General features: G+C 61.1%; 2 protein-coding genes and 2 long non-coding RNA genes across 6 annotated transcripts in view; 1 reads left to right on the forward strand and 3 right to left on the reverse strand.

Annotated features, from left to right (window-relative positions):
* The window catches only part of LOC310885649 (uncharacterized protein C17orf113), a 55,710-nt gene extending 52,721 nt beyond the window's left edge, over positions 1-2,989 (reverse strand). The window contains exon 1 of the mRNA XM_083809235.1: positions 2,874-2,989. Coding sequence (XP_083665361.1) covers positions 2,874-2,910 — 37 coding nt within the window. The 5' untranslated portion in view covers positions 2,911-2,989. The remainder of the gene's footprint in view (positions 1-2,873) is intronic.
* A 61-nt stretch (positions 2,990-3,050) lies between these two features.
* Positions 3,051-4,340, forward strand: LOC310885658. Its single transcript, XR_014574887.1, has 2 exons — positions 3,051-3,826; positions 3,907-4,340. It is a non-coding gene; the product is annotated as an uncharacterized lncRNA (long non-coding RNA).
* Positions 4,341-4,477: 137 nt separating this feature from the next.
* Positions 4,478-10,388, reverse strand: LOC310885657. 3 transcript variants are annotated; one of them, XR_014574884.1, is made up of 3 exons: positions 10,195-10,388; positions 9,466-9,517; positions 4,478-9,091 (listed from the first exon to the last, which is right to left on the reverse strand). It is a non-coding gene; the product is annotated as an uncharacterized lncRNA (long non-coding RNA). The 3 variants fall into 3 exon arrangements; XR_014574885.1 differs by having other exon boundaries at positions 4,478-9,122; XR_014574886.1 differs by having other exon boundaries at positions 4,478-7,644; positions 8,978-9,091; positions 9,466-10,388.
* A 6,874-nt stretch (positions 10,389-17,262) lies between these two features.
* On the reverse strand, positions 17,263-21,937 carry DHX58 (DExH-box helicase 58). The gene is made up of 12 exons (XM_083809681.1): positions 21,567-21,937; positions 21,246-21,447; positions 20,966-21,156; positions 20,721-20,837; positions 20,323-20,449; positions 20,054-20,236; positions 19,702-19,958; positions 19,388-19,537; positions 18,966-19,127; positions 18,482-18,672; positions 18,167-18,263; positions 17,263-17,883 (listed from the first exon to the last, which is right to left on the reverse strand). Exons 1-12 carry the CDS (start codon positions 21,732-21,734, stop codon positions 17,701-17,703), a joined length of 2,028 nt encoding a protein of 675 aa, XP_083665807.1. The 5' UTR covers positions 21,735-21,937; the 3' UTR covers positions 17,263-17,700.
* Positions 21,938-22,207: the final 270 nt, after the last annotated feature.

Genomic DNA, 22,207 nt, shown 5'->3' on the forward strand with positions numbered 1-22,207 from the left:
TTCCAGGACAAGTTTGATTCCAATCCTGGAAATTCAACAGCAACTCGATTTAACACGTTTTGATTTAACCTGAAATCACACAACTTGAGTTAACCCCACAGCCTTCTCCCATGCAACTACAGCCCAGTGCATTGGGCTGATGATGCCAACCACAAATAAATGAGGCAGAGAGCAGAAACAGCCTCAAAACAGCCTGATGGCGGGCACTGCAAGAGGGAAGGGAAAGCCCCACAGCGCTGGGTGCGATGGCCCTGTGCAGCTGCTCAGGTTCCGTGGTGCTTGTACTCCTCCTGATCGCAAAAATAGAGCCAGCACGTCTGAGTTGGGTGTCTCGGTGCTCAAAGAGAGAGGAAAAGCCAGAGAGGAGAGAAGAGGCAGAAAGATGGGACCTGGCAAAAATAAATAAATAAATAAAAATTTTAAAAATAATAAAAAAAACTATACTTTTAATGGGACAGCATCACCTTGCACAGGCTTGTTGCAGGGTCCAATCCTCACCCGCTGCAGCTGCGACATCAGTCCCTGCATATTCCAGCTAAGGGGACGAGACCCGAGGACCAGCGAGCCAAACACATTTTATTCTTAAACCAACCTCCTGGTTCATCAGCACAGGATGCCGGCCGTTTCATCAAAGCAAAACCTCCTTCAACGGGCAGCAACTTCACCAGCCCAGGCCAGGGACCAGGTCGAGCAGGACACGACGCCAGAGCTGAGCCGGGCTCGTGCACAAAGCGCCCGGCGTTAAGTCACCGCGCAGCGCGACATAACTGCCCCGAGAGCTCGGAGCCAAGCTTTGCACATTTGCATACAGGATTATACCAGTCTTTTTTTTTTTAATGCATACAGCAGATTACAAAACAAGCAAAAAAAAAAAAATCCCACAGCAGACATTATCACTAGCCTGATTCTGAACTCTACATATGGCGAGAGAGCTGATCGGCAGCAGAGGTACGCTGGCAGCTATGCCGGAGCAGGGTGGCTCCTCCCGCACCCCCACGGAGCTGTTTCAGCCAAGTGACAAATCTCACCCAGAGAAGCCGGCACTTGGCTGGATGGCTCCATTGAAAAACACCTGCAGCCACTTTAAGGAAAAAAAAAAAAAAAGTCAATGAGCATGGATTTGACTTTCAGCGGCTGCGGGAACTCCTGGCCAGGCTGAAAGCCTAGGACAGAGCCCCATTTATTTGAGGACTGTCTCATACAGCGGCACTTCCCACTGATGCTGTTCTCAGTGCCCCACAAGCCGACCCACAGACTTGCACAGAGCATCTAAAATCCACGCTTGGCCGCCCCAGCTAATCGCGGAGACGCAGCCGATTTCTGCTCCGTGCCGAGCAGCGCAAGGCCAGCTCCTGCCCGACATCGCCACAGCCCTGCCAAAAGCTGCTGCTGCCCGGTGCAGGCAGCGACACGAGCACGGGAGCAGGCAGCTCGCGCAGCAGGGATAGCAGAGGCAGCACTGGGGGGAGATAACCTAGCAGCCCCATAAAGCATCCAGGAGCCTAAACCCGGGCCCTGGATGTTAGGTTCAAGCAAAATCATTTCCTGCATTTAAGACGCACTTTTAAATTTTGCTCTGAAAACGAAAAAACAAAACAAACCAGGCACACGCAGAGGAGAGAGAGGAGTTCAGATCCTGTGCAAGAGGCGGTTTTCCCCCCGCACAGCCGGCGTGCAGCACCAGCAGCTCTGCCGCTGCGCTCTCAAGGGCAGGTCGCAGGCGGGCACCTTCTCATTGCGACTTGCTCCGAGCAGGGGAGAGCTCCCCCGGCTCTATCCTAGCCCGACACGACTCGGAAAAAGCTCCGGAGACAACTCACTGCTGCTTCCAGCTTAGAGTAAAATAGATCAGTAGAGGCTGAGAAGGGCGCGGGCAGTCTCCTGGATGCTGCTGCCACTTCTGTGGCCGAGCTCCCCGCTGCTCGGCGAGCCCATCGGCGGGCTCCTGCGCCTGCCTGGGAGGGCTGCGCCCTGCCCCAGACCGCAGCCACCCCGAGCTGCAGTGTTCTTTACCCGGCTGGCTAACAGAAAGCCCTTTTGTAAGGCTTCAGCAAAAGTCCTTTTCTTTAAAAGCCGGGTACCCCTTGTGGAGACAGCTAGCAAGCCGCGGCTCCATTTCCAAAGCCAACCTCGCCGTGGCTCCAGCAACCCCAGCGCCGCGAGCCCTGTGCGGACGCCGTGATGGGTGCGAGCGGGGTGCAGGTGGTGCCCACGGGCACAGCCCCATGGGCACCCACGCAGGTCGGGCCGCACACCCCGATGGCACGCAGCCACCCTGGCAAGCACCGTTTGGGCCCAGACGATGCCCACGGACACAACCCCAACGCGTGCCCACGCGGGTGGCACACGGCGCACCCCAAAGCATCGCCACCTCGGTAGCCACAGGCTGGGAGCTGGGGCTGCTGGGGGGCACCCAGCACCCACCTTGCACCCCCGTAGGTCCCGCTCCGGAGCAAAAGGCAGCACGGGGCTGCGATCGGGGCTCCTGCAAAGTTCCTCTGAACAAGTTTCCCTGCTGCCTCCGCACCTTCCCACGAGGAGGTCAGTGGGAGCGGGGGCTCTGCCGCCCCCCCCCTACACCCCTCTGCCCCTGTGCTCGGCTCTGCACATCCGGGCTCGCCCCATAACAGGCGTCAGAGGGGAGAACCGGGGCGGAGAGGGGGGGAACCGGAGCATCCCCGCCGGGGCACGGGGCTGCCTCCCCGGGGGCCGACCTCCCCCCGGCTCCTCCGCGCCTCGCCAGCGCATCCCCCCTCTTCCGACAACTTTGCCACGGCCACAACTATCCCGACCCCTCGACCCGGGCCGGATCGGGCTCTCAGGACCGGCGGCTGCCCCAAAAAGCCCGTTCCGCCCCCGCCCGGCCGCCCTACCTGCCCAGCCGCCCGGCTCCGCCGCCGTTTGCAGCATCCTCCCGCCGGCTGCTCGCTCCCGGCTGGGCGAGCGCGCTCCCGGAGGAGGAGGAGGAGGAGGAGGAAGAGGAGGAGGAGGAGGAGGAGGAACGGGGGGGATGAAGGCAGCGTGCGCGCCGCCGCGGTCCCGTCCCCCCCCCCCCTCCTCCTTCCTCCCCTCCCACCGGCACCGTGCGCATCCCGCAGGTTTGGGGAGGCAGAGATTTGGGGAGGTGGGGGCCCCCCAGCCCGGCTCTGCTGCCTCGGGTCACCCCCGAGGGGCTCCCCACATCCTTCCCGGGGGGTGCTGGGGGGCAGGAAGGTGCAGGTGGGTGCACAGAAGAGGGTGAGCCAGCAGAGCAGCGGGGAGGGCACCCAGGTTTTTGGGGGGACAGAGGCGCCCGGTGGCCTCAGCGCCGTGCACACACTCAGGTCCCAATCCTGCCCGCCGAGCTTTCCCCTCCACCTCCAGGCCAAAGCTCCCAAGTCCTGCAGATGCCAGCAGCAGAAAAACACCCGGTTCTGCATAAACCTGAAGCACGGGGACCAGCGGAGGTGGCACCGGTGGCCCCAGTGGGGCCGCAGGGCTCTGCTGGTGGCACTGCCCCAGGTGTGACCCGGAGCTGTCCCAGCGGGGACAACACCTCGCGTCGTGCCCAGAGCCTCCGCAAGAGCTGGGGGAGCTCAGCTGCTGGTGGAGGAGAACGGAGCCGGGCTGGAGGGGGGGCCTGCGGGGAGCCGCTGCCTGCTCTCAAGTCATCGCTGCTGGAGCACAAGGCACCCGCGAGGCTGAGGCTTCTTTGCTGACACGCAGCTGCCTTGTGCTAAGATCAACATTTTTGGGAAAGCGTGTGTTTTCCTGTCGCTGTCATTAATATTTCAGCGGCTCCCAGGACCTTTAAGCGGGGCCACGCGGCGTTGACACAGGCGGGCAGGTATAAAAAAGACCCCGCTCCCCACCCCGAGGAATATTCTGTCTAGACGCCTTACATAATCACATTTTGCCCTCCTCCAGGACACCGCGCAGAGGATCTCAAAGCACTTCGCAAACTGCTAATTAAGCTCTGCAGCCCGGCTGCGAGGGAATTGCTCGGCCCTCCCGGGCTCCCTGGCCAAGAGCACTCTACACCAGAGCAGACGCGCTCAGGAGCTCTCAGCCCCGGGAGCTCTCGCCCCCGCTGTAGCAGCGGAATTGATGCCAGGATGGAAAAGTCCGATCAGGCAACCAGGAGCTGCTGGCAGAGGGGCTGGAGGCTGCTGCCTGCGAGCTCCGGGCTCCTGCAGCAGGGCTGGAGGCTCGTGGCGCCACCCCAGCTCCCAGGAAGGTGGAAATCAGGGGGCAGAGACACCAAGCCCTCTCCAGCAGCTGTTTCGGGACCCCAGATGCTGGATAATGACCTGGTGGACCTGCAGCTCTTGGTTTTGCCCACTCGGACCAAAAGCCCCTTCCTTGCCACCAGAACCAGGGCTGGGGGCCCAAGGAAGAGCAGCGCAGCACCGCTGGCTCTCGTTGTGAATCACTCTGTTTTTTAAGAACCCTTTCCCCAAAGCTCGTTGCATATATTTGCCGTGCCGTCTGATTTTTACAACGCTGGGTGGTTTTTTTTCCCTCCCTATAAATAATTACAGGCAGCCTAATGGATCTCAAACCTTGCATTACCTTGGCTGTCAGGAACTTGACAATTACGGCGTAGCCTTCCTCTCCGAGGAGCAGACAGGGCTGCAGCTCCTCCACACTTTTTGCATCCCCGTTAACCCCTGCAGCCTCTTCCCACCTCCCACCACGGCACAAACACACAGCTGGCCGTATCCCCACTTCCAGGATCACTCCCCGTCCGCTGTCATCGCTGCCGTCCCTCTCCCCTGGGCAGCCTTTCACACCACTCAGCCTAACGCGATATTTTCTTTGCCCTCATTCCCATCTCCTGAAGTTTTCATAGGGTAACCAGCAAGCTTTCATGCAGGGATATTTTTAATTAACCTAATCTTCCATGCCCATTTTGGCCTGTCCCTATTAAGGATCTGAGCCAGCACCTGAATTAGGGTTTAGGGGCTGCACCCTGGTAACTTATTTGTGTGCCCGTTCAGCTGTTTTGGAGCTGCGGAGTGAAATGAATTTATTTAAATAACTTTTATTGCAGTGAGGTCCCAGGGCCTGGAGGGCCTGGTGGGGTGGCTCAGCTACCGGGTGGTAAATGACATTGTGCCAGGGGCTGTCACCCACGTGTCCCTGCGGGGCATCCTGGCTGCAGGACGAGCCCCCGGCCAGGCAATTCCAGCAGTCTGCTTGGTGGAGGGCCCTGAACCCTTGGACATCTGGGCTCAGATCCCTTCAGAAACCTGGGTTTCCAGGAGCAGGAGCATCTACACTGCTCCCCTGTAACCCCGCACCCCTACAGAAGGAGTGGGGATTTGTAATGAAATGCAGCTGTATTGGGGAGGGGGCTCCTTGGATCAAATTTCCCACCCCCAAGGTGGGGTGGAAGCGGATGTCCCAAGGCAGGAATCAGATCCATCGATTGCTGTTAGTGGTCCATGGGCCTGCTCCAGCCGGGATTTTAGGCACAGCTCTGACGGTCGCTCCTTCCCCACCACACCAATGGGTTTTGCCAGCTGAATTCCTCACGCGAATGTTTTCCCTAGCGTTATCGTCACAATCTGCTTTTATTTCCTACACAACCTTGCCCAGCCGCATCTCACTCCCGTCTCCTTCCCACGCAGCCGCAGCCTCGGCTGGCTCCAAACAAACCCTGACTTATGGTAAATAAACTTCTCTTCCCAGAAAAAAAAAAAAAAAAAACAAACCACGGCACAGAGAAAAAAGGCAAGGCATACGATCTGCATCCCAGCAGAGCTACCCAACCCTCGTAGGGACACCTCGATCTGCATCCCAGCAGAGCTACCTAAGCCCCAGGGACACCTCACTTCTCGAGTGCATCTCAGCTTCTCCCTGGGATGTTGTTTGTTGCTTGTCGCCCTTGGGCCTCTTGGTTTGCTGCAGATCGTCCCGAAATTGAAGGCAAACCTCTAAACAAAAGGCAAGGTCGTCTCCGGCTGCGCCACACAGAACTGCTGTGGGTTGATTAGCAGGAGGAGACGCCGCTTCCAACCCCACCGTCTCGCTGCATTTACCCACAAAGTTTCTCCCCATGCCCTCGTGCTCGTTTCTTTACGTAGCATTGGACATCCAAAAGAAAAATTAGTCCCCAAAGGGAAGTTTTTGCAAGCCAGCATGGGCCCATGCAATGCAAGAGGCAGCACCGTGCAAAGCCACCAGCATCGCCGTAAGCTTACTGCTCCCAGACGTTCCTCTGATTTCAGCTTCTCTCCGCAGCTTACCCTTTACGCTGGGAACAGGCACGTGTCCAAGCTCAAAGGGCACTTTTCCTCGTGTTTATGGACTTGGGCAATCCCCGGTCAGCAAACGTGAAGTTTTACAGCTCAGCCAGCAACCTAAGGGCAGTGGGGGAGGACTGGAGGCTTCCCAGTCCCCAGCAGCAAGGGGCTGCCACTGCCTGGGGACACCGCAGGGACACGGGGCAGGGGCGGTGGAGGAGCTGAAGGCAGTCCTGGCCACGATGCTTTTGTGATGCTTCCAAGCCCAGAAGTGGAGCCGCAGGACCAAGAGCCCTGCCTGTGTCCCACCAAGAGAGCCAATGGTCCCATGTTGTGCAAGGGGAGGTTTGGATTTGGAAGAAATTCTTCACGGAGAGGGTGGAAGCATCAGAAGGGGCTGCCCAGGGAAGTGGTGGGGTCCCCGTCCCTGGAGGTTTTTAAGGGACACGTGGATGTGGCACTAAGGGACATGGCTTAGTGACGGGGCTCGGTAGCTCAGGCTGATGGCTGGACTTGGTTTTGAAGACCTTTTCCAACCTAGCTGAATCTGTGATTCTATGATCCGTGTCCCAAAATCATCCCAAATCACCAGAGGACAGCCACAGGCTGCTCAGTACCCAGGCGTGGAGGGGACGGGTGGGCAGAGGAGGGGACACGCTGCAGCTGCCCAGGGATGGGGAACCCAGCACAGGTCCCAAAGCCCTGGTCCTGGGAGGGCTCCGTCCCAGCGCCGCTTTCCAGGAACCCTCCCTGGCTCCTCGGCCGTGGTGCTGAGCTGTGCCAAGCTGCTCCCGCAGCTGCTGCGGCCGTTCAGCAGCTGTTAAGCCTATAATTGCTCATTGAGTCATAAATATATATATATTTTTTGGTGAGAGCAGCACTGTCAGGGAATTAAAATCTTTGCAAAAGCCCATAAAGATTTCATAAATGTTTCAAATCCAGATCAATGAATCTTCCCAGCCTGGAGAAAGGGGAGGCAATAGGGAGACAAGTCTTTAACCAGAACTGGTTAAAGACACCTTTGTCAGGCTGCAGGGTATCTGTCAAAGCTCCCGTGGTGTCCCCAGGGTGGCCCACGCTGGGTGACATCGTGGTGGGGACACAAGTGGGAGGACAGGGGCTGCTCCACCACTGCTTGGAAAAGCAATGAGCCAGTAAAACGGAGCGAGCGCGCCCGTGCCAGCAGCACCTCGGCTCTCCTGCCAGTGCTGTGCCCATTAGCCCAATTAGCAAATTACCTGGCTCTTGACAGAGGCAGTGATTGGACTGGAAATCAGCCTGGAAAAGGGGGCCCTGCCCTTCCCTTCCCACATCCCCTCCGTGGGAGGGCACCGGCCCCCAGGCACACACCTGCGTTTGGGTTTGGGGGAAACCCGCGCGGTCCTCAGGGGCCAAGGCTTTAATTCTGCACAAGTTGCTGTAAAAAATAAAAAAAATAAAAAAAAATGTGAAGCTAAATCATTTGCAGACCCTTGTACATGAGCAATTACCTTGTTAACCGAATCTCAGCGCTCTGCTGCGAGGTGCTGCCGTTAGCACAGCAGCGAGCACCCCGGGGCGCGTGGGTTGGAGATCACCAAGGGCTGCACCAGCGCCTTCCTGCTGCAGTTAGGGACAGGGTGAGAGGGTTGGGACATCCCCGTCTGTGTCCTGAGCTCTGCCAACACCTTGCCTCTGTGGCGACCATCTCCGTCCTGCCACCGAGCTCTGGGGACAGCAGGACCAGGCTGGTGACCAAGCCCATGTGCCAGGAGGGACGAGCCACCCAAACGCCCACGTTCCAGCTGCCCACGTGCACCACACTCACGCGTTTCATTGCAACGTTTGCCTTTCTTGGACTTGGTTCAACTGCGAGCAAAAGAGGACGAAAAGCAAACCTTGAAGCCACCTCAGATGGTTCCAAAGCGCACGAGCAGAGCCAGCTCTCCCAGCGTTACACCAGGGCTACCCTGGGGCCACGGGGGCTTTGTCCCATCTCTGTCCCAGGACATGGCTCCTGGTTTTGCAGAGCAAGAGCACGCAGCAGATCCTGGCACAGGGGCTGGCAGAGCAGCCCAGAGGCTGCCCCGCAGCGGGGATGCTCCAGCCCCACAGCAGGGATGCTCCAAGCCCCACGGTGGGGACAGGAGCCAGCAGCCATGCAGGGTGTCCGGCACGCGCCCTCCTCTCCTCCAGCAGCAGCTGGAAGGAGCAGGGGGCATTGAATGACTTCAAAAGCAAGCACCGGGGACAAGCGAGCCCCGGCGATGCTCTCGTGTTTACAGGGTTGCCCAGGCACCGCTCGCTGCCGCGGCCGCCTCCGCTCCGTCCCGTGCGCCGGCTATTTTTGGTGCTGAGCCTTCTCTGCTGATAGTTTTATTAGCTTTGTGAAACATCCAGGCGGGAGGAGAGCTGCTCCGAGCCTCTGCTTCACAGCTACACGCTAACAGGCTTGGCGAGGAAAGGCTCAAGGACCTCCGAGCGCGGCAGCGGGGAGAAGCGGCCGCCTGGCTACTGGCAGAGCAGTGGGCCAGATGATTTCTAGAAATTAAAAATATCTGGGGAAGAGGCCACCTGGTTTCTGGCAGAGCAATGGATCAGCTGATTTCTAGAAATTAAAAATATTTGGGGCAGTAGTGCCCCACCAGCCCCTACCCGGGTCCCCAGAGCCACGCTGCTGCTGGCAGAGTTTGCACCCCAAGACCCTACATAAAAACCCCGGTGGTTGCACCCCAGGACCCCACATCCGTTCCTCATCCCCAGCTGCTCACCCAAGCATCCTGGTGCAAATGTCACATCCCGACGTCCTCCCCCAGCCACGGAGCTGCCCCCGAACCGGTGCCCAGCCAGGAAAGGCTCCGGTAACTCAGCTCCGGCAGAGGCTCCTGTTAGTGCATGGCAGTTGTTCTTCCCTTCCTGCTGTAACTTTTAATTAAAATCTACAAAAGGCGAGATAACTAGTCCCTCCGCATAATTGCAGAGAGCAAATTTTATTGTATAGAAAAGCAGTTTTAAATTTTTAATAGACTTATTTTTAAGTTGGAGCAACACTTTGAAGGGAGCTGTGAGCCCTGGTAACATTATCAAAGGCGAGGAGAGGAACAGAGATGGGTTTATTACATGTTCCCAATAAAACTGTTATTTTAGGGGAGTTTTGTGCTTCTTCCTAATGAGAGATGAATTGCAGCAGCTTCATTTGCTGTAGGAGGAAAATTAAACCCAAACTGATAAGAGGCCCAGCCTCTAGCTTCTGACTTACCTCCCAATTATAAATGAAAGCTCACAGGCATTCCAGAGATGGGACTTGATGTCTACATTAATTATAAATAAATTATCTACACTTAACGTTTAAATGAAATTCCAGATAAAGCTTTATATTTAGAAGAGCGTCACCATATAAATATTTATGCCAGGACTCCGGGGCTGCTTGGGTGCGATGCGGGGAGCCCCGGCTGGGCAGGAGCAGGGCAGGACCCAGCCCTGCACCCACTTTTGGGTTCAAACCCCAAAAACCTCTGGGCTGGAGGGTTGGGAGAGGGGGTTGTGCATCGAGGCTGGGACAGCCAGGTGCTGGCAGCCTCCCCTGCACGCACATATTCGGGGCTGAAGATGCTAAAAGATTTCCCTGGTCCTCCAAGCCCCGAGACCCAGCGGCTGCATCTTGGCTCTTCCCAGCGGGGAGCACCGCGATGGAGCAGCACACGCTGGGGCACCAGGGGCAGGGAGAGCGAGGCTCACCCCCAAAAAGCTACGCAGGGCAGGAGGCAGCACCCACAGCGTGGGGAGAGCAGCACCAGACCCCGCAGGACCTGGGGTCACAGCAGCTGGGAGCCAGCACCGTGAGCTGGGGGGGCCTCATCCTGAGCACGGACTTGGTGCTGGCAGCATCGGTGGCCCCACGCAGGTCTCCGGCTGATGGGGTCATCACAGATCTCACAGGGGACAGCCAGATGAACGAGGCAAGGGCAGACCTATGGGGAAAAATAACCTGGGTCTGATGCTGGGGGGCACAGCTGTCCCCCCCCCCAGTCCCTCCGCGCCACCGGAGCAGCGCACGCCTGCCCCCTCCTGAAGGTTACTCCTGCCTCCGGGGCTCAGAAAATGCCACCGAGGCCAGCTCTACTCCAGCAATAGCAACAGCCACCTCCCTGCAGAATAAGCCTAGTTCTCATTTTCCCTCTCAGCAGCCCTCCCCCAGGCAGCCCCCCGGGGGACAGCAGCCTTTAAAGCAGCTCCCCCCCCCCCCCCCCCCCCGGGGTGCGGAGCCTCCAAACGGCCTCACCTGGGTGCTGGGGCTCAGCTGCGCCTGGCTCTGCTGTGCCGGGGAGGTGCCGGGAGCCCCCAGTTGGGTCTCGGTGCTGCTGGTTTGTACTGGGGGAAACTGAGGCACAGGACTGCCCAGGGCCGGTGGCAGAGCAGAGGCCGTGACCCAGGTGTGTTTGTGCCCCCCCATGTCTCCGTGGGCAAAGCGGTGCCAATACAAGAGGCAACCTCGGCAATTTTCAGCCCCCCAGCTGTGAGGACAGGGCGTTATCCACCCCGTAGCGTTTTTCCCAGCTTTGCCCCAGCCGCTGCAGAGAGTTGTACAGCTCGCACAGGTTTGCCACTTAGCCTGGGCTTAAAAGGAGAAGTTTTTTACGCTTTAATGCAGCTGGAGTGGGAAAAAAGAGAAACTTGACAGGCCCACGGTGCAGAGAAACTGCAAAAGAGAAGCAAATAAAAGATGATTGAAATAACTCAGCCCTCATTGCAGAAGGGAGGGAAGGATGGCAGGGGAGCTCTGTGCCCTCCTGTGCTGGGCAGGCTCCTGCCAGCCCCCCCAGACCCCCCCGCTTGCTCTGCCGCTGTTTGCCAGCCCCACACGTGCCCATAACAGCCAGAAAGGGGGGCATGGAGAGCCAGAACCCGCAGTGGGTGCCAGGTGATGTGCTTGAAACCAAACGAATGGCACATGGGGCTGTAAACCCTCCTGCATCACCGGTCACAGGATTTCTGGTCCCAACCTGACTGTGCCGGAGGGGACGTGGGGCTGCGATGCCGTGGGGCCGCAGTGCCGTGGGGCCGAGCATCCACAAGCCAGGGACAGGCAGCCCTGAACAAAAGGGGCAGATTTGGGGTGGCCTCAGGTGCCAGCCCGCAGCCACCGCGACGGGACACGGTGGCACGAAAGGCACGAAAGCAAACCCTGAAGCTTTCCGATGCCTCTTTAGGACCAAAGAGCGCGTCCTGCCTGCTGGGCTCAGCTCTCTGCAGCCTCACGGGTGACCTGGAAAAAATCTGAGCGAAAGCCCCGACTGCAACAGATCCCTCCACCTCCTCCGGCCACGGCTGCTGCCGCTGGTCCCGGCACCCTGCGTCCCCGGGGATATTCCCGGCTGTGCTGCTTCCCCCAGCGCATCGAGCATCGGTGACCACTTGTGCGGAGCATCCCGGCCGTAGCGCAGCATCCCGGCCACAGCAGGGCACGGGGACCACGCAGAGCACCCCGGCCACACCAGCGTGTCCCAGTCACACCAGTGTGTGCCCGCGTGGGCCGGCAGCGAGGTTTCGGCATCGCAGCGCCTGGCGCATTTGGCCGGGAGGTGCAGCGGGGTCACCTTGGGTATCGCAGCGCTGCACAGCCCTCGCTCTGCAAGGGGAGCGGTATCTCATTTCTTCCTCAATTAGCTCCTGATTATCAGTGTCCCAGGGCCCCTTTCCAGGCTCTGTTTAATGCGCCATTAATAATTAATTTCTCAGATAGCAGGAATGCAGCGCGGGGTTAGGGCTTTGTGACTAATAACTGCCGGAGCAGCCCTCGTCTCCAAGGGACAAATGAAGGGAACAAAAAATAAAGAGAAAGAATCAAAGGTAATATGTTTTGCGGCCTTTAATCAAACGCTGCATAAAGAGTTTGATTACTCAGGTGAGGAACACAAGGGCACGTGCGTGCTCGGTGACCGCAGGCGGCTCGGCTCCCACGCCTCGCCGACACCGCTGCGGCATCACCAGCATCATCCTGCCCCCGTCCCTGTCCCCATCCTCGTCCCTACGCCTTCCCCTGGGGCAGGGAGTGAAATGGAGGCACCTGGAGGAAAAGCTCGATGGCCACCAAAGCAAAGCAGGAGCAGGGATGCGCTGCGCCACCTCTGGGTGCTGTGTGATTTGGGGTCCTGCAGCCGGGATGGGTGCCCCGCATGGGAAAATCCGTGAGGTTGTGGTGGCACGAGCAGGCGCAAAACGCATTAGAGGGGTCGGTGTGTGACACGGGGGGGCCCAGCAGAGCCGCCCCCATGGGTGCGAGGAGCAAGGAACGTGCTGGAGCAGGGACAGCTGCTGAGCAGATGTGCAGGGGTGGCCCCAGCAGAGCCAGCCCCGCTCTCAGCACCTCCCAGCTGCCAGGGATCCCCCTGATTTACAGCAGGAACCCGGGGTTTACAGGGATCTGGGTTCTGCTGGGCTGGGGGAAAGCTGAGCTTGGGCCCTGGGAAGCACAAGCTGAAGAAAAGCATTTTTTTTTTTTTGCTTTTTCCTGCAAAACAATAAGCAAGGAATGTGGTAACTCACCCCCCCACAGCCACCCAGTGCAGTCACCCAGCTCCCAGAGCAAGAAACCGAATTCAGCAGGACAAGAGAGAGAGAAAAGGAGGATCTGGGGTCAGCATTTAATTACGTAAAGCTAATTTACGTCAGCTGATGAAGAGGATCAGTACACCGAATATTCCTACTGCATCCCCATTTCTTTGCCTGATGGATCCCAGGCTGGTTTGCTGGTACCTGAGCTGAGTGCACTCGCTGGGGGCTTTTGCAGGGCTTTGCTCTGCAGCGAGCGGCTCCGGGGGTCCACCAGGACAGGGCTCTGCTGGCCGGGCAGCTCCAGGCTCCTGGGACGGGGCTGTCCCTGCCGCCAGCAAGGATCCGACCCCGAAAAGGGGACGGGGAGAGGGGAAAACCAGCGTCAGCCTTGCCGTGCAGCGAGAAAGAGCGCATCTTGTTGACAGCTGCACATTAAGCGTGACGGGTTTCTGACAGATCCAATTATAAAGCCAGGTCTCAGCAGAATCGCAGCCCCGATATTTGGTGCATGAAATTTCGTTTGGGAATTTTTCAATATTTCAGCTTTGTGTCCCTGGTCCTCTCCCGAGCCCCGGGCCGTGCAGACTCCAGTGGTCGTCCCTGGCTTTCGCACCCCCCACTGTGCTGCGTCTCCTCCCTGCCTGGGCTGCTGATGCCCAAACCAAACGCAGAGGAGTCACAGCGCAGCTGAGCCCCCGTACGCACGAGCAGGGACCTGGCTGCCCTGGAAATATTTCTTGCATGAAGGCAACCGAGGAGATTTAGGCCAAAAGGGATGCGGGGCTCTGAAGCAGGCTGGAGCCCCGGTGGTGCTGTGGTCCCAAGAGCCGTCGGGTCTGCGCTGAGCGCAGGGCTGGAGCTGCACCAGTTCTTTTTGTCAACCACATGCCCTGGATGAGAGGTTTTTTATCATTATTATTATTTAAATAGCAGCTGAGAGGGCAGCGCTGTGCCCCAGTGCTGACCATGGATGCTGCGATCGTAGGTGGGGAGGAAACTTGGGATAAATCCTGCCAAGTTCGCAGCGTCAAGGCCTGAGCTGCGTCATTGTCCCCCGGCTCTGAGATCTGGGAGCTGCTGGGAAGACAGATTTTTCTTCTGCACCTGCAAAGCTGTTTCATCCTCTGCCGGCCACAGCTGAGGCCAGGCACGCAGGAGCAGCGGGGAGGAAATTGCCGGTGCTCGCTCGGCCGCGTCCCTCGCGGAGCTGGGAGCCTCCCCTCGCCAGCCTCGGCTCTCGTGGCCTCCTCGGGGAGCCTCTGACTTGCCCGGGCTCGGTCTCTGAGTGGGACCACGAGCTGGCCCCGTGTCCCCACAGCTCCTTGGGCACATGCCCCCCGTGCCACCGGCACTGCTGGCATCACCCGTCCCCACGCCAGAGAGCTTCTGTAGCCCGAGCAGAAAGAAAGCTGCAGCGACTGCGTTTCCTGCCTCCCCGCTTGGGGCGGGAGGGAAATTGTTTGATGCTAATCCCCTTGTTTAATCCAGCAGAAACCTGACATGAGAACAGCCACGATTAATTCCCGGCAGGGAATCATCAGAGGTGCAGCAGGCGGTCAGGGGACTGCGGAGAGGAGAGAGACGAGGAGGCTCCTGCACATGCTGGGAGAGGAGAGGGGGGATAAAAGCAGCGTGAGGAGAAGGGGTTTGGTTTTGGGGATCGAGTTGCTCCACGATGCGCAGTTTTCACCAGGCTGGAATTTCCCTTGTTACGGAAAGGGACGCTTCAGCTGTCCCGGGAAAGGTCACCTCTGCGCGCCCAGGCTCCAGCCAAGACACTGGGAGTTTAAGATGTGCCCGGGAAGCAAATGCAGCCCCTTTGCCCTCTGGTGCCACCAGATCGCTCCTGCTGCTGCCCAAGACCTCATTCACTCGGGGCGGGATGCAGCGGCCCCCCCGGGTCACGTCCCCAGCCCTGGGCATCGCCTGCAGAGGGGCACCCGGGGCTGCTGCTGCTGCAGCCGCTCTGCGCCCTCCCTGCTGGAGACCCGCACCTAATTCTGAGTTTCAATTTGCCTGACTTTATCTGCAAGCCTTCGGTTCTTATTATTCCTCTCTCTGCAAAGTTAAAGAGTTATTTAATACCTGGCACTTTTCTCCCTGGGAAGGTACTCGCGCCCTGTAATCAAGTCACATCTCAGGCTACTTTTCGGTAAGCTAAACAGATTGAGCTCTAAGGCTCCGTTAAATACCCAGCCTCGGGAAGGGCCAATCTGAGAAGCTTCCAGGCAGAGCAGAGGGTTGTTTTTTTTTTTTTTTTTCCAGCTGGCGCATTGAAAGGTGAATTGCTGCCTTCTGATGTACTGACGATAAATGAAATGGGCTGTATAAAAATAAATCATTGCGCTGCCCTGGCTCTGGGGAGGTCGGTGAGCGCACGGCTGCAGGAGGCACGGGGATGCTGGCAAAGGAGGAACTGGGGCTGGGAGCCCGTCCCATGCCCAGCCCTCACCTGCGGGAAGCTCACCTGCAAAGGAGAGGGTAAAAAAACACGTTCGTGGCACTTTTAGCAGCAGAAGTTGCTGCAGCAGCTGTTTGCTCCGGGTCTAATGGTGCCTGACTGCGCTTACAGGCAGGGAGTTATGACGGCCGGGAACGTAAGTGCATCGGGGAGCTGAGATAAGCAAAGATGCTCCGAGCCACAGGCTTAAATCCAGAGGTTATTGACGGGGGATGTGTCGGCGCGCAAGGACTGGCCCAGCAGCCCTCGCTAATGCCTGTTTATCGACAAGGCAATTGGAGTGATGAAGTGGGGCTCTCGACTTGTTTTAATCACAGGACGAGCTGGCCCTGGGCTGCGCGAGGAGGTGGGAGCAGAGGGTCCCGCGGGCTGGGGGCTGCTGGGGGGGACACGTGGCTTGAAGCGAAGACATGCAGGGGGCTGGCTGGGGCTGGGGACGCGCTTGGGCAGCCCCATGGCACACAGATGTGGTCAGACAGGGACTTTCAGCCTCCCTGTGTCCCCGTGACTCTGAGGCCAGCGCAGCAGCACGCTCCAGTCCCGATGGATGCGGGAGTGACCCCAGTTGCTGATCGGAGGGGCGATGCCAGCGCCTGCACCCCAAGATGAGGACGCAGGGATGGAGACGCAGCCCCCGAGGTGGCATCACCAGGGCATCCGGGAGGAACGGGCGCGGGGCAGAGCTGCCGAGGGAGAAGCCGGCAGACTTCAGCTCCAAAGGACGCCAGCTCTGAAGGACACCAGCCAAGGTCACAGCAGCAGTCGCTGCAGCTCGGCTGCTCCCTGCCACCGGGCCCAAGGCGCCTGAGCTCCCAGGAGGGAGAAGCCAAAGGGGGCTGGTGTTAAACAGGGCTGGGGGGAAAGGGCAGAGGCTGGGTGCAGCCCCACGAGGCACCTGTAAAACCCACAGAGCCCCACACAGCAATGCTCTCCTTGTCGTGTATCCCACAGGGGGAATCTTGCTAAAGGTGGGCAAGTTTGGATCAGCGTCGCGGAAGGTTTGGGGGAGCAAAGGGGGTAAGGGGCCAGCCGGAGCCATCCAGGCCGGAGGGAGGTCGTACTGCCCGGAGCTGCAGGCCCCCATCGGGTTAACTCCCAGCCTGGATTCGCCAAACCCAAATCAGGGCAATTTGAGCTGAGCAAAATGACCCGGGGGCCCCGCAGGAGGGCTCTTGCTTGGGGAGAGGTAGGGAAGGCCATCGCAGCCCGCAGAGAGCTGCAAATAACTCCGACGGCCTCGTTACCTACTTTCTGATGAACAGGAGTCGGCTTTCGTGCTCCCCCCGGGGCTACCTCCACCTGGAACCGGGCTGTGCCCCCGCCCGGGGGGAGCTCCCCCTTTGCTCGTCCCCCCCCTCCCCAGGACCCTCGAGGGAAGCGGCGCACGGCGAGGTCCACGCGTGGCAGCCCCGCTCCGCGTCCCCAGGACCCCTGAACCCCAGCATCGCCCCCCTGGGGCCGTTCCCCGGCCGCCGAGCACCGGCACCGGGCGCTGGCTTCCCTCTAGCGACCGGCGGGGGGAGAGCAGGGACGGGAGCCCCGGGCCGGGACCAGGGCAAAGCACCCCCGGCCCCGGAGCAGGATGAGCCGGGGGGGGCAGCTCAGCACCTCCCTTGCGCTGGGTGCCCCAGTTCAGCCCCTCAGCCCTTTTATTGCTGCACAAGGGGAGATGCCCCTGCGGCTCCTGGACGTGCTTCTGCGGGGCTGAGCCGTGCCGGGGGGTCCACAGCCCACTCTGCTCTGCTGCCCCCCCCCCGGGGTGGGCGAGGTGCTGGTGGCTGCACGGGGGGGTCCGGCTGCGGCAGCCCCACGCAAGCAAAGTGCTCCCCAGGCAGGGGGGCTGCTGGCGGGGACCCTAGCAGAACCAACGCGGTGTGTGATAGCTACCGGGCGGGTGATGCCGTGGTCCGGCTCCGTGCAACGTCCCAGAGCCGTCCCATCGAGCTCTGCCGAGGGCAGGAGGCACAGCGAGGGCTGCCCGCATCCTTCCCACCCGCATGCAGCGAGCTCGCACGACGAATGAGACCGCACAGCGTCGCCTTCGTGCCCAGCATGAACGCATGCCTTTAATGCAGGATGGTCGAATTCACAAAGCAGAGAAACGCCGGCCTGCACCCTGTGCCCGTGTCGGGTGGCTGGCTCCCTAAGCGGGGTCCTGCACCGGCCGTGCGGGCAGCCCCAGCGCGCTGCGGGGGACAGGAGCGGCTGGCCAGCGGGCACCAAGGGCTCGGGAGCTTTTCCATCCCCGTGCCTTGTGCTTCATCGCCACCCTGCAGCCGCTCCCCTGGGGATGGGCGCAGCGAAGCCTTCTCCCCCCGCAGCCACGGGCTCTAGGAAGGGTTGTGCTGCAGAAGCTCAGGCTCGAAAGGGAAAGAGCAAGCACAGCTGCCCGTCTGCGTGGGCCCGGGGGGATTGCCCCATGGCGAGGGGGATAGGGAGGTTCCCTGTGGTCTGTGAGTAGCACTGAGCGAGCCGGCTCTAGAAGGACTCGTCCTCCTGGGTGCTGGAGCAGTACTCCAGGTAGTCAAACTCCTTGACGGGGAACGTCACGCTGCTCCACTTCTTGTACCTCCTCTTCTCATCCGGGGTCTCCACCACGAAGTTTTTGATGCAGAGGATGGGCAGCTTGACGTGCTGGTAGATCATCTCCATTCCCCACTCCTGCGTGGACGGGGAGGGGGGGGACGGTCACCACCGTGTGGTGCAGCAGCCCAGGCTGCAGGGCCGTGCCTGCGACCCCACAGCTGGGTGCTGGAGGCAGCTCCCTCCTCCCAGGGCACGTCCCAGGGCACAGCTACCCACGTCCATGTCCCACACGCGTGGCACAAAGAGGGACCACGTGCTGAAGGGAAAGGCAGCCCCAATTCCTTGGCCAGGAGCTGATGCATGAGGCGAGTGGCACAGCCTAGGGGCAAGCAGGGGGGATTTCCGTGGCCCCGCTCACCTGGCTGCACCCGCTGCACATGACGCGGCACCCAGGCTCCCAGTCCTTGAACGTCCGCGCGAAGCTTATTTTCCCCAACGAGACCGTATAATAAAACCTGCAAGGAAAGGACCAAAAAACACCCTAAGGACGGTCCAGGGGATAAAACCCCATCAGCACTTATGCTCCCGTAGCCGCACGGCCCCACGGAGCCCCCCGTGACCTCCCCGGAGCAATGTCCCCAGTGCTGCTGCCACCCCTGCCCATCCCGCGCAGAGCGCGCGGTGGCTCATGTGGGTGACACCTGAGAGCCGGCCTCTGCCTGCTCGCTCCTACCTGAAATTGGGGTTGATATTCACGTGGTGCATGCCCTCCACGGTGCGGATGTCGCTGCCGCAGCACACGGCCACGTTGCAGTTGACGCAGTAGAAGCGAACGTCGTCCGGGTCGTGCTGCTGCCGCCTCTCGCTGATCTTGGCTTCTTTCACTCGCCAGCCGATGACAGCATTTCGCTGCAGCTCCGCGATCTGCAAAGAGGGCAGGGGAGGCGAGACAAGGGGGAGGACGGGGTCAGCACGGGGTAACAGAGAGGGACAGACCGCAGACGCAGCAGGAGATGTGGCCACGGAGGGTTGCGCTGTCCTGGAGAGCGTGAGCCGCACGGCGGGACAGACCCGCAGACGCTGCCCCGTGCAGCTCATGGCACCCCTTCCCAGGAGCCGGTGCTGCCCCAAGCAGGCAGCCGAAAACCAGGGCGCAGAGGGGGCTGTGCCCATCAGCAGCCAGGGGCAGGAGCTGTCTGGCCCTCCGCAGCGCTCACCTTCTGGCGGTACTCGCGCTCGGGCATGGCCTGCACCGCCCGGATGGCCCTCTGCATGAGCTCCACCAGGTCATCGTTGAGCAGCTCCCGGGAGACCTCCCTGCTGTTGGCTTTGGCCAGCACAGAGTACACGCTGTTCTCGGCGCGGGCACGGCCCCGGGCCTGTAACAGAGGGGCCAAACGCTGCGGTCAGCAGGGGAGGGCTGCGGCCGACCCCCTCGTGCTGCAGGTCCTGTGGGGCACGGCACGCTCCTCCTGTGCCGCTGCACCTCTGCAAGGCTCTGCCTGGGGTCGGCCTCGTCCCCAAGGAGCTGCCAGTGGATGCACGGGGTGTAATGGGGGTCCCCACGTGCCCCCCCAGGTGGCTTTGGGGCATCCCAGCAGGGACCAGGCAGGGGGGCTGGAGGGAGCCTGGGTGCTACCTGCACCATAGCGATCTCGTTGGTCATCAGCCCGTAGCGCACCACGATGTTGCACTTGGGGATGTCCAGGCCCTCCTCGGCCACGCTGGTGGAGAAGAGCAGGTTGAGGTCTCCTTTGCGGAACTGCCTGATCACGTCCTGCTGCTCGTTCTGCGGGGACAAAGGGGGAAATGCTCCGGGGCTGCTCCTGGAGCGGGGACCGTGTAGGGTTCCGAGCCCCTCGCAGCACCCCCAAAGCGTGCAGAGAGGTAGGGCTGGACCCCATCCAGCTCCTTCCCATCCTCAGTGCTCCGTGCACGTCCCGGTCCCCTCACCTGCGTCATGTGCCTGGTCTGGTTGCTGTAGCCGGCCCCGGTGAGGACAGCCGCCCTGATGTGCTGCCCGCCCCGCGTGGCCGCATCCTGCAGCCAGCTGAGCAGGCTGTGGGCGCTCTGCCGGGTCTTGGTGAAGACGATGCCCCGAGAAGACCCTTGGGGCTGGAAGTGCTCCCGCAGGATCTCCTCCAGCTTGCTCAGCCGGGGGTTCTCGTAGAGCTGGCACCCAGCGAGCGCCAGCAGGCTCGCCCTGTTCTCTGCGCAGGCAAGCGGGGCGTGAGGGGTGCTCCGTGCCCCCAAAACCAGCCTTGCACCCACCCTGCTGCAACCCCCCCCCGGGCCCTTCTTTTACCCTCAAAGGTGGTGGCCAGGAAGCGCTCGGTGGGGTCCTTCATGTCCCTCTCCATGGCGTAGAACTTCTGGAGGTACTCGAAGGCATCGACCATGCGCACCGTGTCGTTGATCAGCAAAGCGTCGTTGTACTTGCGCAGGTGCAGCGCGCACACCCGCGTCTTGCGACAAAACCTCTCCGCCGCTGGCGAGGGAACGGGGACCGGGGTGGTGACACCCGGCCCCCGCCAGCCCCGTGCCCCCCAGCACCCCCTGCCGCCGCCTCCTCACCTCTCTTCTCCAGCTCCACGACCTGCTGCTCGTAGGTCTGCGTGCCGAAGTCCTGCGGCAGCCCCGCCATCTCCATGTGCTGCTGGATCTGCACCATGATCTTCTTCAGCCGCTGGCCGAAGGGGTCCTGGGAGCGGAGAGGGGCTCAGGACCCAGGGGGTTGGGGACATTGCTCCGGGGGTGCAGCCGGGTGGGTTGGGGTTAGGGGTGGTTTGCGTGGCAGGACCCCGATGGTTATGGGATCCCCTGCACCAAAGCTCTGGCTAAGCTGATTCCTTCAACCGGCCTGAGCTGGGGGGACAGGGGGACTCCAGGACCCCCCCAAACAGCCAGGGAGGACCCCCCCAGCTCAGCAGGACCTGGGGGCAATGCCGTGGGCTCGACCCGCCACCTCTCACCCATGCTCGCTCCTGGCACAGGTCGTACTGCTTCTTGGGCTGGGGCACTTGTCTCTGCAGTTGCTGCACGTGCTCCTGCGCCGACGTGATCACCTCAGTGTCCAGGTTGGCGCAAATCTGAAAGGGGAGAGCCCCAAAACCCAGCCCTGAGCCCCGGCAGCCCAGCACGATGCTGGGTGCTCGCTGGCACCCGGCACCACCACCGCGCACCCCACTGAACCCCAGGCTGGGGGCGCAGCACCCACCTGCAGGATGTGCTCCACGGCCCCCTCGAAGGACGTTTCCCCCCCGGTGCCGGGGGACGCCGTCAGGCCCAGGATCTGCGGCAGGTCCCGCTGCCCGCCGAGCTTGCGCTGGAGGTAATTCAACATGATCTTGTTGTAGACGGCCTCCTTGTGCGTGTGGTGGCACTCGTCTATCACCAGCAGGGAGAAATCTGCACGGGAGCGAGGGAGGAGAGCGGGGTGAGCAGCGCAGGGACGTGCCGGGGAGGGGGTGTCCCAGCCAGGGGGGTCCCGTGCCCACCCGTCAGCTCCACGCGCGCGTCCTCCTCCCGGCTCAGCAGCGCGTTGTGCAGGATCTGGGCCGTGCAGATGACGACGTCGCTGCACTTCGCCACCTGGCTGAAGAAGCACTTGTGGCTGCTGTCCCCGCTGATGGCCGTCACCCTGAAGGCGCCCTGCAGGACGTGGAACTCCTCCTTGGCGTGCTGCTCCACCAGGTGCACCTACACCCCACCGACCCCATCAGCTCCGAGCCGGGACCACCGCCCGGCGAGCAGCCGGCGCTGTGTCCCCCCCCCAGCCCCGTTATCTCCCAGGGTAGGGGACGGGGACCCTGGGCCACCTTGTTGACCAGCACGGCCACCCGGCCGTCCCGCCGGCTCTCCAGGTGCTTCCAGCAGACGTGGACGGCGGCGCGGGTCTTGCCGGCCCCCGTGGGCAGCCAGACGATGCAGTTGCGGCCACGCAGGGCTGGGGCCACGGCTTCGTGCTGGTACCCCCGCAGCTCCATGGGCGACGCCGGCGGCACTGCTCCCCGTTAGGAAACGAAACCCGGGGAGGCAGCCGGGGTGGGGGACCCCTCTTGGTCGCGATGCCAAGCCGGGACACGCGGTTGAGTGGGTCTGGGATGAAGCGAGCCGAGCCGAGCCGAGCCGAGCCGTGCCAAGCCGCCCGGCTCGCACCGACCCCGGTCCCGATCCCGGTCCCCGCCCCGGTCGGGAACAGAAACCGAAAGCAGGAGGAGCTGCCGCAGCCTTTCCCTACGCCACGCACCCAGCCCAGCCCCACCCCGCCTCCCAGTTCAGCCCAGTGCACCCCCACCCACACTGCCCCCCAGTTCAAACCAGTGCCCCCCCAGCTCCTTCACACCCCCCACTTAAGCCTGGTGCACCCCCATCCATCTGCACCCCCCCGTGCATATCCCCTCCCCCATCAGCCCAGCGCCTCCCAACCCATCCCCGACCCCCCCCCAGTTGATCCCAG

This window comes from Anser anser (genome assembly GCF_964211835.1).
Source record: "Anser anser genome assembly, chromosome: 23".
Lineage (NCBI taxonomy): Eukaryota > Metazoa > Chordata > Aves > Anseriformes > Anatidae > Anser > Anser anser.